The 14,152-nt window shown below is 27.7% G+C and overlaps 1 protein-coding gene across 1 annotated transcript; it reads right to left on the reverse strand.

Moving 5' to 3' along the window:
• Positions 1-3,782: 3,782 nt before the first annotated feature.
• Positions 3,783-7,484, reverse strand: LOC145948256 (uncharacterized). The gene is made up of 3 exons (XM_083057992.1): positions 6,266-7,484; positions 5,921-6,100; positions 3,783-5,872 (listed from the first exon to the last, which is right to left on the reverse strand). The coding sequence occupies exons 1-3, from the start codon at positions 7,482-7,484 to the stop codon at positions 3,783-3,785; spliced, it is 3,489 nt and encodes a 1,162-aa protein (XP_082914118.1).
• Positions 7,485-14,152: the final 6,668 nt, after the last annotated feature.

Consider the following 14,152-nt stretch of genomic DNA (forward strand, 5'->3'; position numbering starts at 1 on the left):
CCAAACATTTGACAACAATAAATAAATCATTAACATCACGTGTACGAAGCATTCCATAGTTATACATAGATAACTGAAACATATATGAAAAAAATATGTGCTTTCTTTCGATTGATCTTTTTAATATACAAATTATATGACAAGACGAACTCGTTATTAAAAAAATTAAGTTCGACAAAATGTTTAGTTTATTAACTTGCAATAAATTAATGCATTAAATTGTTCTGAAAATGATGTTTATATTTATGAGGGATAATAATTTATCATAAATAAAGCATTGAACATATAAGTCAATATTATACAAATATTGTTTATAATTTTTTGCAATATCATATAAATCTTTTTTTTATATTTGTAAGAAATATACGCTTTGTAAAAATTATGTAATATGAATAATGACTGAGATTTTAATACAAATCATTATTTTACTTTTTTATTTATACCGTATAAAAATCGAAATCTCTATTCTTCAAATTTGTATGTAACTGTGAACTCATTGTCAGATTCAAGAAATTATTAATAAAATTTAGCAAAATTTAATTTATATATTTTTTTAATTTACACATATCTCAACCTTAGAGCATATAGACAAGATCTCAACTGACTGTTTCTGCAATCCAAATATAATACGTATTTATTTATAGAATTTTCACATTTACTTTATATCATTTTGAAACAGAGGTTTGTTCATTCTATTACAGGTTTACTATCCAATCCTTATAGAAATTGGATTTCGATAAAATTGGTTGGTTTTTTTCATATGTCGTAACCTGTGACTTGCTGAACAAAAGGTGTAATAACTTTAAAACTAAATAATGGATAGTTACTGAATTACAATAAATGAAATTTATTATTATTAAAATAAAAACGGATGTTTGTAATATTTTCTAAAATTATTTAAAAGCTTAAGAATATGTTGAGAAGCAATATGTTGATCGTAAAACTGGCTACTTACAATTAGTATCGTAAATATATAGTATTGTGAATATTATACAATATTTTAATAATTAAAACGAAATAAAATATAACACATCATGATTTTCGTAATCAAAGTATATATTATTAATTTTTTTACAGTACAAATCGTATTCTTTCATTCGTTAAAGAGTTCTAATCATTAGTAGTATTATTTAATTTTTTTTTTAATGTTAACTTTGCCGGTATAAAGTTGTAACTTCAGAATTTTTACATATATTTTCAGAATTTCGATTTTCGAAAGTAAATGGAAGTCTATTCTATTAGAATTTTCCTATTGTATAAATTTAAACCTAAATGAAATCGGAATAACGAATAGAAAATAATTTTGACTTTATTTTAAAAACAACATAATTAAAATTTTAAATATTTATTTTATATAATGTTAATATAATCAAAAGAAGAAAAAAAAAATTAAATTACTAAAAATAGAACTGAAAAGATTTTAATGAATATAAATTATTAATATTTTGAAACATTTAATAACTATAAATTTTATAATAAAAGAGTAAAATATTATTTTATAATAAATATTGAGTTATTTCTGGAAAAAAACCATTCTCTAAGGTTAGAAAAGAATAACCAGAACCTTAGAGAAGAATATTTTACTATGGTTTTTGAATGATGATTGTTTTATTAAGAAAGAAGAAATTTTTCTGGAATGTTCATCAGATCGATTCTTTAGGCTAGAAAACATACCAAAGCCTAAGAATGAAAATACTCTCTGATCTGAGAACGAAATAATTCTACCAGAAAACTCTTATTATAAAGAAATATTGAATTTATAAATACTTGATTATTGAAGAATTTTGATATGATCCTTTAATCTGAATGTCGACTGTGAGAGAATGTATCTTTTGAACTCTGTATGTTTGAGATATTGAAATTCAGCGCTGAATCACTCCAATCTTTTGAAAATAACTCCAATTGCGCTGAATCACTCCAATCTTTTGAATATAACTCCAATCGTTTTTTTAGATTTCCTTAATCTTTTGAATCCCTTTGAATATTCAGAAAATATGTCTCTTCGAGAAAAAACAGATAACCGAACAAAACACACCGAATATAATGAACCCAGTCATAATTAAGAAAAGAAAGAATACATAAACTGAATTTGCAACGAATTATAAACATTACTTTAAATTATATAATGCGTATTAATAATTCATAACTATATATTTGAATAAACATTTTGTACATTTTAAACATTTCCGTCCGCCTTCGTTAACCATCGTTAACGAATGAAATGAATTTTAAAGTATCTGTTGAAATTGGTAAAGGACAAAGTTTTACAATGGGTCGCTTCTGAATAGATGTCTGCGTGCGTTCTGTAACAACTCTTGTATACCCATCTTTTCCTGGATGAATTTGAATGATTCTGCCTAAAGGCCATTTTGAAGGAGGGTATCGTTCATCAATAACAAGAACAAGAGAATCTTTTTTAAGAGAAGGAGTAGCTTGATTCCACTTGTAAATAGCATAATAACGTTGTAAACATTCTTTTGACCATCGTGACCAAAAACTATCCAACATTTGACGAATTAATTGCCATCTAGAAAGATGTGAACATTTAATTGTTTCAAGTGATGGCTCTGGAATAACAGCAGGTGCACTTCCAATTAAAAAAATGTCCAGGAGTAAGAGCATTTAAATCTTCTGGATCTTCTGTAAAAGGGCATAAAGGTCGAGAATTTAAAATTGCTTCAATTTGAGTTAAAAGTGTTTCTTCATAAGTGAGAAGTTTGTCTCCAACAATGCGTTTAAGATGATATTTTACAGATTTAACTGCAGCTTCCCATTTTCCTCCAAAATGAGGAGAGGCTGGTGGATTAAATTTCCATTGAGTTCCATCTTTAGATAAAATCGTTGCGTAAAATTTTCTTAACTCTTTTGAAGATGATAAAAAAAGGTTTTTTAATTCAGAATCAGCTCCTTTGAAATTTAGTCCGCAATCGCTCATTAATATTGCACAAATTCCTCTTCTAGCTGTAAACCGTTTATAAGCAGCTATAAATGTTTCGGTAGAGTAATCGGTTACAAGTTGTATGTGAATGGCTGAAGTAGAAAGACAAACAAATAGAGTTATATAAGCTTTATAAGTTCGAGCGTTCTTTCCTTTCCAAGTTTTAATAATGAATGGTCCAGCGTAATCAACTCCAGAATTTAAAAAAGGACGAGAAGGAGTTATTCTTTCAACTGGAAGTTGCCCCATAATTTGTTGTGCTCGTTTCTGCCGATATCTTGCGCATCGTACACATTTTAAAATGAAAGATCGTACGGGTACTCGTCCTCCAAGGATCCAATATTCGTTTCGTATGTAAGCCAATGTGATTTGTGTTCCTCCGTGCATTGACCGTAAATGAGCGTCAGAAATTATTAGTGTTGTTAATGGAGAATCTTTAGGAATAATCAAAAGATGTTTAGTACTTGATGGTAAAAAAGAAGCTTGTAAACGACCTCCAACTCGTAAAAGTCCATTAGAATCAATAAAAGGTGTAAAACGTGTAAGCGGATTTGATTTAGATAAACATTGTCCTTTGGAAAGAATTTTAAAATCTTAATAAAAATGATAATGTTGAACTGATTTAATCGGAAAAATTTTGAAATTTTTAATTCTTGTGTAGAAATTGGAATATTTAATGCAGAATCTGAAATTTTCTTAAATTGTTTGATAACTCGTTTACATATTGCTGTAATTGAAAAGAGTCGAGTTAAATTTGAATATTTATATAACAGATCCCAAGGTTCCAAAGATTTGTCGGTAATAATGGTAGAAACTTGAACTGTTCGTTCTTCCAGATTATCTTTTACAGATACTGTTTGAGTTCTTTTGGCCATGGCCAAGTTGAAGAATTTTTCAAAAGCCAGCAAGGTCCATTCCACCACGTTGAAATGTCAGAAAGTTGATTAGGTGTTAAACCTCTTGTAGCTAAATCAGCTGGATTTTCTTTACCTGGTACAAATCTCCAAATTGCTTGAGGTAATGTTTCTTGTATTAAACAAACTCTATTATGAACAAAATCTTTCCAACGAGAAGGATGATTGTTTATCCAAGTATATGTAATAGAAGAATCTGTCCAAAGGTATATGGGAATATTTTTTAATTCTAAAATATTCAAAACATGAGAAACTAATTTTGTTAATAATACAGCTCCTGATAATTCAAGGCGAGGAATAGTTAGTCTTTTAAGTGGAGCTACTTCAGTTTTTGAAAATATCAAATTAACATGTATATCTTCTTTTGTTGTTTTTATTCGTATATAGACGACACCTGCAATAGCTTGTTGCGATGCGTCACAAAATCCGTGAATTTCAATAATATCTTTTGATTTAAAACCTAACCATCGAGGAAATGATAAAGTTGGCATTTTATGAAGTTCTTCAATAAATTTTGTCCATTTGATAGATATAGATTCAGGTAAAGGATCATCCCAATCGAGCTTTATAGACCAAAGTTCTTGAATGACAATTTTTGCTTTAATAATAACAGGAGAGATTAATCCAAGAGGATCGAACATTTTAGCTATGGTTGATAAAAGTGTTCTTTTTGTAATTTTCTTCATTAAAGATAAATTAATGGTGAAGTGAAAAGTATCTGTTGATGGTTTCCAACTCAAACCAAGAGCATGAATCATTATATCATCTTCAATCTGAATAGATGTTGAAGTGATTTGGTCTTCTAAAGGAATTGATTGAAGAATAACAGGATTATTACTTATCCATTTCTTGAGTGGGAAACCGCCCGCCATGCATAGATTATTTACTTGTTGAACTTTTTCTTGAGCTTGCTGAATTGTATCAGCTCCTCCAAAAATGTCGTCTACATATCGTCCTTTTGTTAAAATAGGAATAGCAAGAGGAAATTTTTGACCTTCGTCAATGACAAGCTGTAACATCGCACGAAGTGCTAAAAAAGGAGCACAAACTAGACCATATGTTACTGTGGTCAATTGATAAGTAACAATATTATTAAATTCATCAATCCATAAAATACGTTGAAAATCCCAGTCTTCTGGATGTACTTTAATTTGTCTGTACATTTTTTCTACATCTGAAGTAAATACATAACAAAATTGCCTAAACCAAATAAGAACATTAAATAAATCTATTTGTAATTTTGCTCCAGTATGAAGTAAATCGTTTAATGAAAATCCTGAAGTTGTATGACTTGATCCGTTGAATACTACTCTTAATTTTGTTGTCAGACTACTTTCTCGAAAAACTCCGTGATGTGGCAAATAATAAACATGTTGAGGTTCTGGATAAGAATTTGGTACAGATTTCATATGTTGAAGTTTTTCATATTCTTTTAAAAATTCTGAATAAGAATGTGCATAGCGAAAATTTGATGCAAATTTCTTGAATAAACTTGTAATCGTACGAATTGCCTTTGTTTGAGAATTTCCTAGTTTTTCAATGGATTCTTTGAATGGTAATTTAACTATGTAGCGACCTTGAGCATCACGTGTATAGGTAGATTTAAAATGATCTTCACATTCTTGATCCTTAGAAGATAAAGAAGAACCTTTTAATAATGGAGTTTCTTCTAATTTCCAAAATTGTTGAAGTAAATCATGAAGTTCTCTATCCAGAGAAACATGATAACTTTGAAGGTTACTTGACGATGAATTTGAATTGAATGGACCGGAAATTATCCATCCAAATTTAGTTAATTGAGCAATTGGAGAATCTTCGTTTCCTTTAATAAGACCTTCTTCGATAATTTGATTGTAAACATCAGATCCTAATATTATATCAATAGATCCAGGTACTCGGAAATCAGGATCTGCTAATTTTAGTCCGTTTAAATGTGACCAATTTGGTGTATTTACTTTCACAGATGGAATTGATGAAGTAAGTTTTGGTAAAATATGTGCAAAAATGTAAATTATTGAATCTTCAAAATTATCGTTATGACATGATTTTAATTTAAAAGAAACTGTACCTCTAGTTCTATTAGATTTTTTACCTCCTATTCCAATTAAAGGAATAGAAGAATGTTTCCGAGGTAATTTTAGTTGTTGTGCTAGTCGTTCAGAAATCAACGAAATTTCAGAACCCTGATCTATTAGAGCTCGAACTTTAACGTTTTCTTCATTTTGTTTTACAATGACTTGAGCTGTTGCTAAAAGGACATATGAAGAAGTAATTTCATGTCATGTTGAATGTAGTACATGGGTTTCAGTTGATTTCGAAGATGTTATAGTAGAATCTTTTAATTTAGCAGTTTCAGAATCTGATTTTGTATTTGATAGTAGGTTAGCTTGATGAATAGACGTATGATGTTTACGCCCACATTTGTGACAACGTTTCAATACTCGACATGTGGATACACGATGTAATCCTAAACAATTGTAACACAACTTGTTTTTAGATATAATTGCCAAACGTTGTTGAACAGTTTTTGAAGTATATTGCGGACAGTTTGATATATAATGATTGGATGAACATATTGTACATGAATTCGTATTATTTAAATTATTATCCTTAATTTTTCCTTGATAATGTGATTTTACTGATTGTTGAGTTTGAGAAGATTTTCCAATTCGCGATTTTTCAAAAGTTTGAAGAGAAAGCATTCTAGTGACTAAAAATTCACTGAATTGATTCCATGATGGAGGTTCTTTAGATGATCCTAAATGGTGTTCCCATGCTTTGACAGATTCTGAATCTAATCGCTGAACCGTAATAAATATTAAAAAATCATCCCACGTTGAAATAGGTCGTTGCAGTGTTTCTAACGTTCGATAAATTTGCATGATATTCGTATATAATTGTTCCATTTCGCTAGCAGATTCTTTCGTCATGCGTTTCAAAGTAATTAAAGAATGTAACGCTGCATTAATTAATAGCCGTTTGTTTTCATAAAATGATATTAAAGAATCCCACGCTTTTTTAAAGTTATCTGCTGTGAGCGAAGTATTTTTTAAAAGATGTGCTGCAGATCCGATGAGACTTGTTTTTAAATATTGCAGTTTCTCAACTGAAGTTATTGTTGGATTTGTTATTACAAGAGAGCTGAATAAATCTTTAAATGATAGCCAATCTGCAGGTGAACCGTTGAATTTTGGAATATCAATTCGAGGCAATCGTGCATGATGAAAAAATGTTGGAATATTTGAAGTTGAATTTTGAGAATTAGACGAATTAGATTCCATTGTTGATGTCTTCTTAGTAATTTCGTTTTCAGTATCAAGAAAAGAATTAATTTTTTCCACTGCCTCGAGGTAACATTCATGTGTCATTGAAAAAAGATTATCCGAAAAATATAAATGATTATGTATGGTTAATCGATCATTGGGACTTAGCTGAGTTATAGATATTCCAATTGCTTCATGAACTAGTGAGAATTTTTCCCAATTTTCTTTAAGGGACGTTAAACGAGCTTGTACTCTTTGAGGTGAAATGTTTGATTCTCCAACTTTAGTAAAATTATCGACAGCATTTGCAATTAAATCCATGAGTGCGAGCTGTTGCTCAATCTTGTTTTGAATGTGACTGATTCTCATTTTTGTCGCTCTTTATATATCCGGCTCGAAGGACCAAAAATTGTATAAATTTAAACCTAAATGAAATCGGAATAACGAATAGAAAATAATTTTGACTTTATTTTAAAAACAACATAATTAAAATTTTAAATATTTATTTTATATAATGTTAATATAATCAAAAGAAGAAAAAAAGTAATTAAATTACTAAAAATAGAACTGAAAAGATTTTAATGAATATAAATTATTAATATTTTGAAACATTTAATAACTATAAATTTTATAATAAAAGAGTAAAATATTATTTTATAATAGATATTGAGTTATTTCTGGAAAAAACCATTCTCTAAGGTTAGAAAAGAATAACCAGAACCTTAGAGAAGAATATTTTACTATGGTTTTTGAATGAAGATTGTTTTATTAAGAAAGAAGAAATTTTTCTGGAATGTTCATCAGATCGATTCTTTAGGCTAGAAAACATACCAAAGCCTAAGAATGAAAATACTCTCTGATCTGAGAACGAAATAATTCTACCAGAAAACTCTTATTATAAAGAAGTATTGAATTTATAAATACTTGATTATTGAAGAATTTTGATATGATCCTTTAATCTGAATGTCGACTGTGAGAGAATGTATTTTTTGAACTCTGTATGTTTGAGATACAGAAATTCAGCTGAATCACTCCAATCTTTTGAAAATAACTCCAATTGCGCTGAATCACTCCAATCTTTTGAATATAACTCCAATCGTTTTTGAGATTTCCTTAATCTTTTGAATCCCTTTGAATATTCAGAAAATATGTCTCTTCGAGAAAAAACAAATAACCGAACAAAACACACCGAATATAATGAACCCAGTCATAATTAAGAAAAGAAAGAATACATAAACTGAATTTGCAACGAATTATAAACATTACTTTAAATTATATAATGCGTATTAATAATTTATAACTATATATTTGAATAAACATTTTGTACATTTTAAACAATATTATTGTGTACTTTATCTGTCTACTTGTGTATATGCATTCTTATTATAATTGATCTCGTCTGTTTTTGTTAACTATTTTGTTGATAGATTTAATTTTTTATCAGCTTTTACCAATTTTTTATTTTGAAAAATTTTGTTTGTTAAATACGCAAGTTTGGATACTCATAAGATTTTCATGTACTTAAGGTATATCTTTTTATCTTTTGTTTAGAAAAGTTTATATGGATACATTTTTTTTTTTTAAATATATTTTCCAGTATATTTTTTTATGATATATAATTATTATATTACAATATATGTTTGTCACTTACCTTGTGTTTACATAAGTGTTGATACTCGTCCAAAATGCATTGTGGGGAACTATAAGTTCTAGATTGCGCCACATAATGAATCCTATTATAATAATATAAACTGTATAATTACACATAAATATGTATAATTATGTATATTTTAAATAATTTTAACACATGGTGTTCCTATAAATTCATGAGCAGCTTATAGTAGTTAAAGAAGAACTAATTTTAAATTAAAAAAGCTTGTTTTCATTGCAGCAAAATTAAAATAAGAAAAATTAAATGTAAAATTTAAATTTTAAAATTTTTTCTTATATATTTATGATTAGCAATTTAACTATTGTTTATTTATATTATTTACAAATTTTTTATATAAATATATATATGTATATATTTTAAAGTAATCAAATTATAATTTAGATATATATACATACCTGAAATACGATAAGGAGTAAACGATTTAACTTTAAATATACCAGGAATAAATATATTATAAATATCGTAAAGAAATTTAATGTCTTGATGACGAGATTCATGTTGAATTTGAACTATGAACAAGTCCATTATCCGGGAATTTGGAAAAGTCTAAAGAAAAACAAGCTTGCATTAAAAATATGCACTAATATATGCAATATTATTTGTTATATCTAAAAAAAACATTTATATTTTATATAATATAATAGTATATAATTTTATAGTATTTATAAATTTACACATACCTAATGTGTAAGTATTTGACATATAAAAAATGTTATTAAAATTATTCAAAAAATAAACTTGCCAGATATTTTAAATTATAATACAAAATTTAAATATACTTATTATCTGTTCTAATGTTTCTTTTTAAATTGTTAAGATATTGTTAAGAAATTGAAAAAAAAAATTATTTAATAATTTTTGGCTATTTCGGCTAATTTCTTCTATTATTTTATTCTTAACGAATAAAAGGGAGACAATTTCAGATCTTTTCATGTTGTCACAACATCAACAGAAAATGTCTTGTAATTAGCGTTTAGAAATTTATAATAATAATATAATATAATATAATAACCTTGTCGAGGATATACATTTCGAGGAATATAATGAAACCCTCGTTTAACCACCAGTGAGTACAACAAGACGGACTGAAGAGCTCACCGAATCATTGATATACTATATCATGAGCTATTGTGCGCATTACTATATTTTTAAACGCAGCAGGATGTATTTCTTCATTGTGAATAACATATGTTTCACTGAAAATTGTATACAATAGGATTGTCAATATATTTTTTGTTATAAGCTTGCATTAATGAATTAATTACACTTTGATAAACAAAAGAAATTTAATTTTTTATAACAATGTATTTTTATGTATTATGTTAATTATATCTAATTATTTTATTTAACTTTACGTGCATTTCTCTTTATCTCTCTTTCTCAAAAATATAATAAGCAGACATTTATTTTCCCCATATTTTTTCTTTTAAATTTTCTAACATAATTCTTTGATTAATACAAAAAAGTATAGACATTATATTCATACATAATATTAAGTTCAATAATAAAGATATAAACGTATGTCCTTAACATAAAACTTAAAGTTGTATATAGTAATTCAATTAATTTTAAATTAATTTTATGAATTTGTGAATAAATAAATGTAGCTATATATTACATGATAAATATAAATAGTAATTATTTTATAATTTCACTATAATATTATAATACATGTGTTATCATTATTAATTAAAATCATTTATGGAAATTACTTTAAGCATCAATGTACATATATTTCTGAATTATTAAATTTTTTCTAAATGTTAAAATAACCGGGAAATGTTATAAATCTCTCTTTTATCCTAACAATAACCGTAGAAAAATGCATGTCTTTTAATTTTTTACTTTTAAAAGCTGAAAATAAAATACATTTTAATGAGTTATAATTATGACTATTTCTTAAATGTATGCATATATTACTTGTAAAGTCGCAGTCCCAAAGTCGGCCAGATTTTGTCTTCGAAAGTCGGAACAACGACATAATCCACTTTTGGGACGCTTTTGAAGATTTTCCAATTGTCTTCTAAATATAAAGTTACATTACCGACAACATATTGCGCCAATTTCATGTATGGTATCAAATTCGATCTGCACCACATATTGGTCCTGGTTTCCGTCTTATAAATAATTCCGTACAGATTGGACATATTTAATGTTATATCGTTTGTAAACATCGGAGGGGTCTTGTCGAACAGTGTCAATACCCTGTCATCATCAACAGATTTGTATCCTTGTATCGGCATATTCGATAAAAATGTGTATTTTTTATCGTGTTCTACTGAAATCTTAAAGGTGGCACGTAATTTCGACGCTTCCCAACATGGAAATAATAGGACTTTTCTGCGTTGAAATAATGTTGCAACAAATCTAAAACATTTTAACAAATTTTTAACAATTGTTGGTATAGAAATATTAAGAATCGCAGAATGTACAAATTTGAGAAGAATAATATTCTGTAGCATTAACTTTATTATCTTATTATTATATATAGGCAAAAGTATGCTAAATCGTACTCCTTAAATATTAAAATTGCAATCAAACTATCAAAGAAATGACAAAATTTTTTTATTTATTTTAATCTAAAGTACTTAGTCAACCATATACGCTAAACATTAACAGAAATTTATCATTGTTTCATATCGTAAATTAAAAACTTTTTAAAAGTAGTATCTGGTTTTACGATTTACAAAACCGGTTTGCTAAATTGTACCATTAGTTTTTAAATCGTACTCTAACAAAAAAATTAAAAAATTGTAACAAAAAGTCTCATTTTCTACAAAAGTTCTCAATTCGTAAATAAATAAGTATTATTTCAATGTAATTATAAAATTTGATAATATTTTTATCAATTGTCCATCTAAATATAAAGAAAAAAAAACGAATGTCTAAATAAAAAAATTAATTTAGTAAATCGTACCAACAGTATAATGTATTATATATATATATATTTATATATATTACATATATATATTATATATATATATTACATATATATATATATTATATATATATTATATTTATTTTATATAAAAGCTTATTTTTCTAATATACCTTATATACTCACATTTTATTTTCTTTTCCGCCTGTGTACCAAGTTTGTGAAAACTCTACTGTGTCATTAATATGGTTCAAAAACTTAGTATATAGAGTATAAAATCCGCATTCCAAGTTTTTTTCAGGCAATAATTGTTTGGTTAAATTATGAATGACTATTCGCTCTTCACGCTTATATAAACGCTTTGGTATATAGATTATACCTTTGTAAGTCGACTTTAAATATAGTTCAGTTAATTTTGTATATTGTGATATAAAGAAAATTAGGTTTTGCATTGGACATTTAATATAGAAAGCGGCTTCGGACTCTCCTTGAAACAAGTAATCTGACACCAGTGATATATTAAAGTTATAATGAAGCGGTATCAGACAGATCAAGGAATGATATCCAGTTACACTATGCCATTTAGTCTTCGCATTTTTATCGGTATCAGAAAAAGCCATTGCCATTACAAAAATATATAATAAACTATTTAATGACAATTTTTGGAACATCGTGACAAGTCTCGGATAAACTTCCGAAAACCTGACACCTCTGATTTTTCTAGGGCTTGGTATAGTACTGTTTTTGGGTGCGCTGATCAGAAATATCAACATGAAAATCACCGACAAGGTCATCTTCAAGGCCAAACATCGAAAAAATTGTATATTTCCTAAAAAAGGTTTCAAACACAACTTTAATTAGTTTAAATGAAATATCGTGCCTAATGGGGGGCTGCGCCCCCCAAACCCCCCCCTGAAAACTAACCTAACCTAACCTAACTCACCCAACATTGTGCTTAGTCCATGTTGTGCAAAATACGAAAATGTGCAGCTTTTGACTTTCGGGTTGCGTTATCATCGTTCGCCGCCACGTGGCCGCCAAAGGAACCAATGCGCTACATTAGCACGGCCGCGGCGCGCCGCGGCGCGGGCACGTCAAATATATCAGGCGATACATTTATGATGTTTTACTCAGAAAATAATTGTTCTACAAAAAAAATGTATAGAACATAAAAGATGTATTTTTTTAAGGGCTACAAGTTTGGTTTGAAGCATTTTTCTGTAAAATTGAGATTAACTGAAATAATGCAGAAAAATATAATTTTTTCGATGTTTGACCTTGAAGATGACCTTGTCGGTGATTTTCATATTGATATTTGTGATCAGCGCACCCAACAACAGTAGTATACCAAGCCCCATAAAAATCAGAGGTGTCAGGTTTTCGGAAATACAGCCCAAGTCTCATCTTAAATATCTGCAAAAACGTTTCCTTGCTAAAAATAGTAAGTAAGAGAATAGTAAATAAGAACACAACACAGCAGTATAGAACATGTTAAGGCTCCTGGATCTTCGTCGACCATGTTGGAATTGTGACGTCATAGGTGAGAAAACACACACTAAAAATTCTTAGATGTCATTTTTAAGTGGAAAAATATTTCGATAAAACGTTATTTCAGATGGCTTCAGCATACTTTTAAAATACCTCGAAAACTATTTTTATCCCTTGACAGTCTCAATCAACAACCGTAAAATGATAGCGTGTGCTTTCTCGCCTCTGACGTCATAATCTAACATGGCCGCGGGGAGGACCTAGGAACCTTAATGCAAAAAATGCAAAATTATCGATTCCAGTAAGAAAAGGAAAACATATTTTTAAAAATTACAGAAATTTAAGAAAAAGATACGCATTTGCTTCATGCTCAATACTCTGAATAATTAAAATAGAAACAGGAAAGTAGGTACGTATATCCCATTTTGCTAAACATTATTTGATTAACTATGTGATTATGTGACAATATCTGTATTTTTTAAAAATTAATTTACTAAATAAAGTCTTGCATAGCTGTATAATTTTCGATTTGCTAAGCATTTTTATTCTTGATTAATTTATAGTTCATATTTAAAACAGCAATGTATTATATTAGATATATTCAATTTTAAGATCATTCGAGGTATTCAAAATACAAAAATACATGTTTTGCTATATATATTAAATATGTTGTTACAATTTATATCTAAATGTTTTCATGTTATCTGCAATATGCAAAATATAAAGATAATTGAAATAAAAGAAATGTAAATTTTACTTAAATATTGAATAAAAACATCTTTTATTAATTATAAACTCTAATCGCGAATTCTTTACATATTTTTATATGATTATATTTCAAAGAAATCTGAACGTTTTGTATCTGACTTACCTTATTTTTTTAATCACGTGCCGTTACTTTAACCAAAAATATATTGCTTAATTGTGATGTTATCTCTTCAAAGGACCATCGAAATCTGACGACGTTTGCAGTATGATAACATGTGAAATACATAATCT

This window comes from Prenolepis imparis, unplaced genomic scaffold (assembly GCF_030444845.1).
Source record: "Prenolepis imparis isolate NDT839.2.m4 unplaced genomic scaffold, iyPreImpa1.0 SCAF_306, whole genome shotgun sequence".
In the NCBI taxonomy this organism is placed as follows: domain Eukaryota; kingdom Metazoa; phylum Arthropoda; class Insecta; order Hymenoptera; family Formicidae; genus Prenolepis; species Prenolepis imparis.

Bases quoted from the DNA above. Each gene is read 5' to 3' on its own strand.
- LOC145948256 (XM_083057992.1), bottom strand. From the start codon at position 7,484: ATGAGAATCAGTCACATTCAAAACAAGATTGAGCAACAGCTCGCACTC. The intron at 6,101-6,265 runs GTAAACATCATA...ATGTCCTTTTAG, and splicing joins ACGTTGTCACAAATGTGGGC to CAACAGCTCAAGTCATTGTA. The intron at 5,873-5,920 runs GTACAGTTTCTT...ATAATTTTGAAG, and splicing joins AAAATCTAATAGAACTAGAG to ATTCAATAATTTACATTTTT.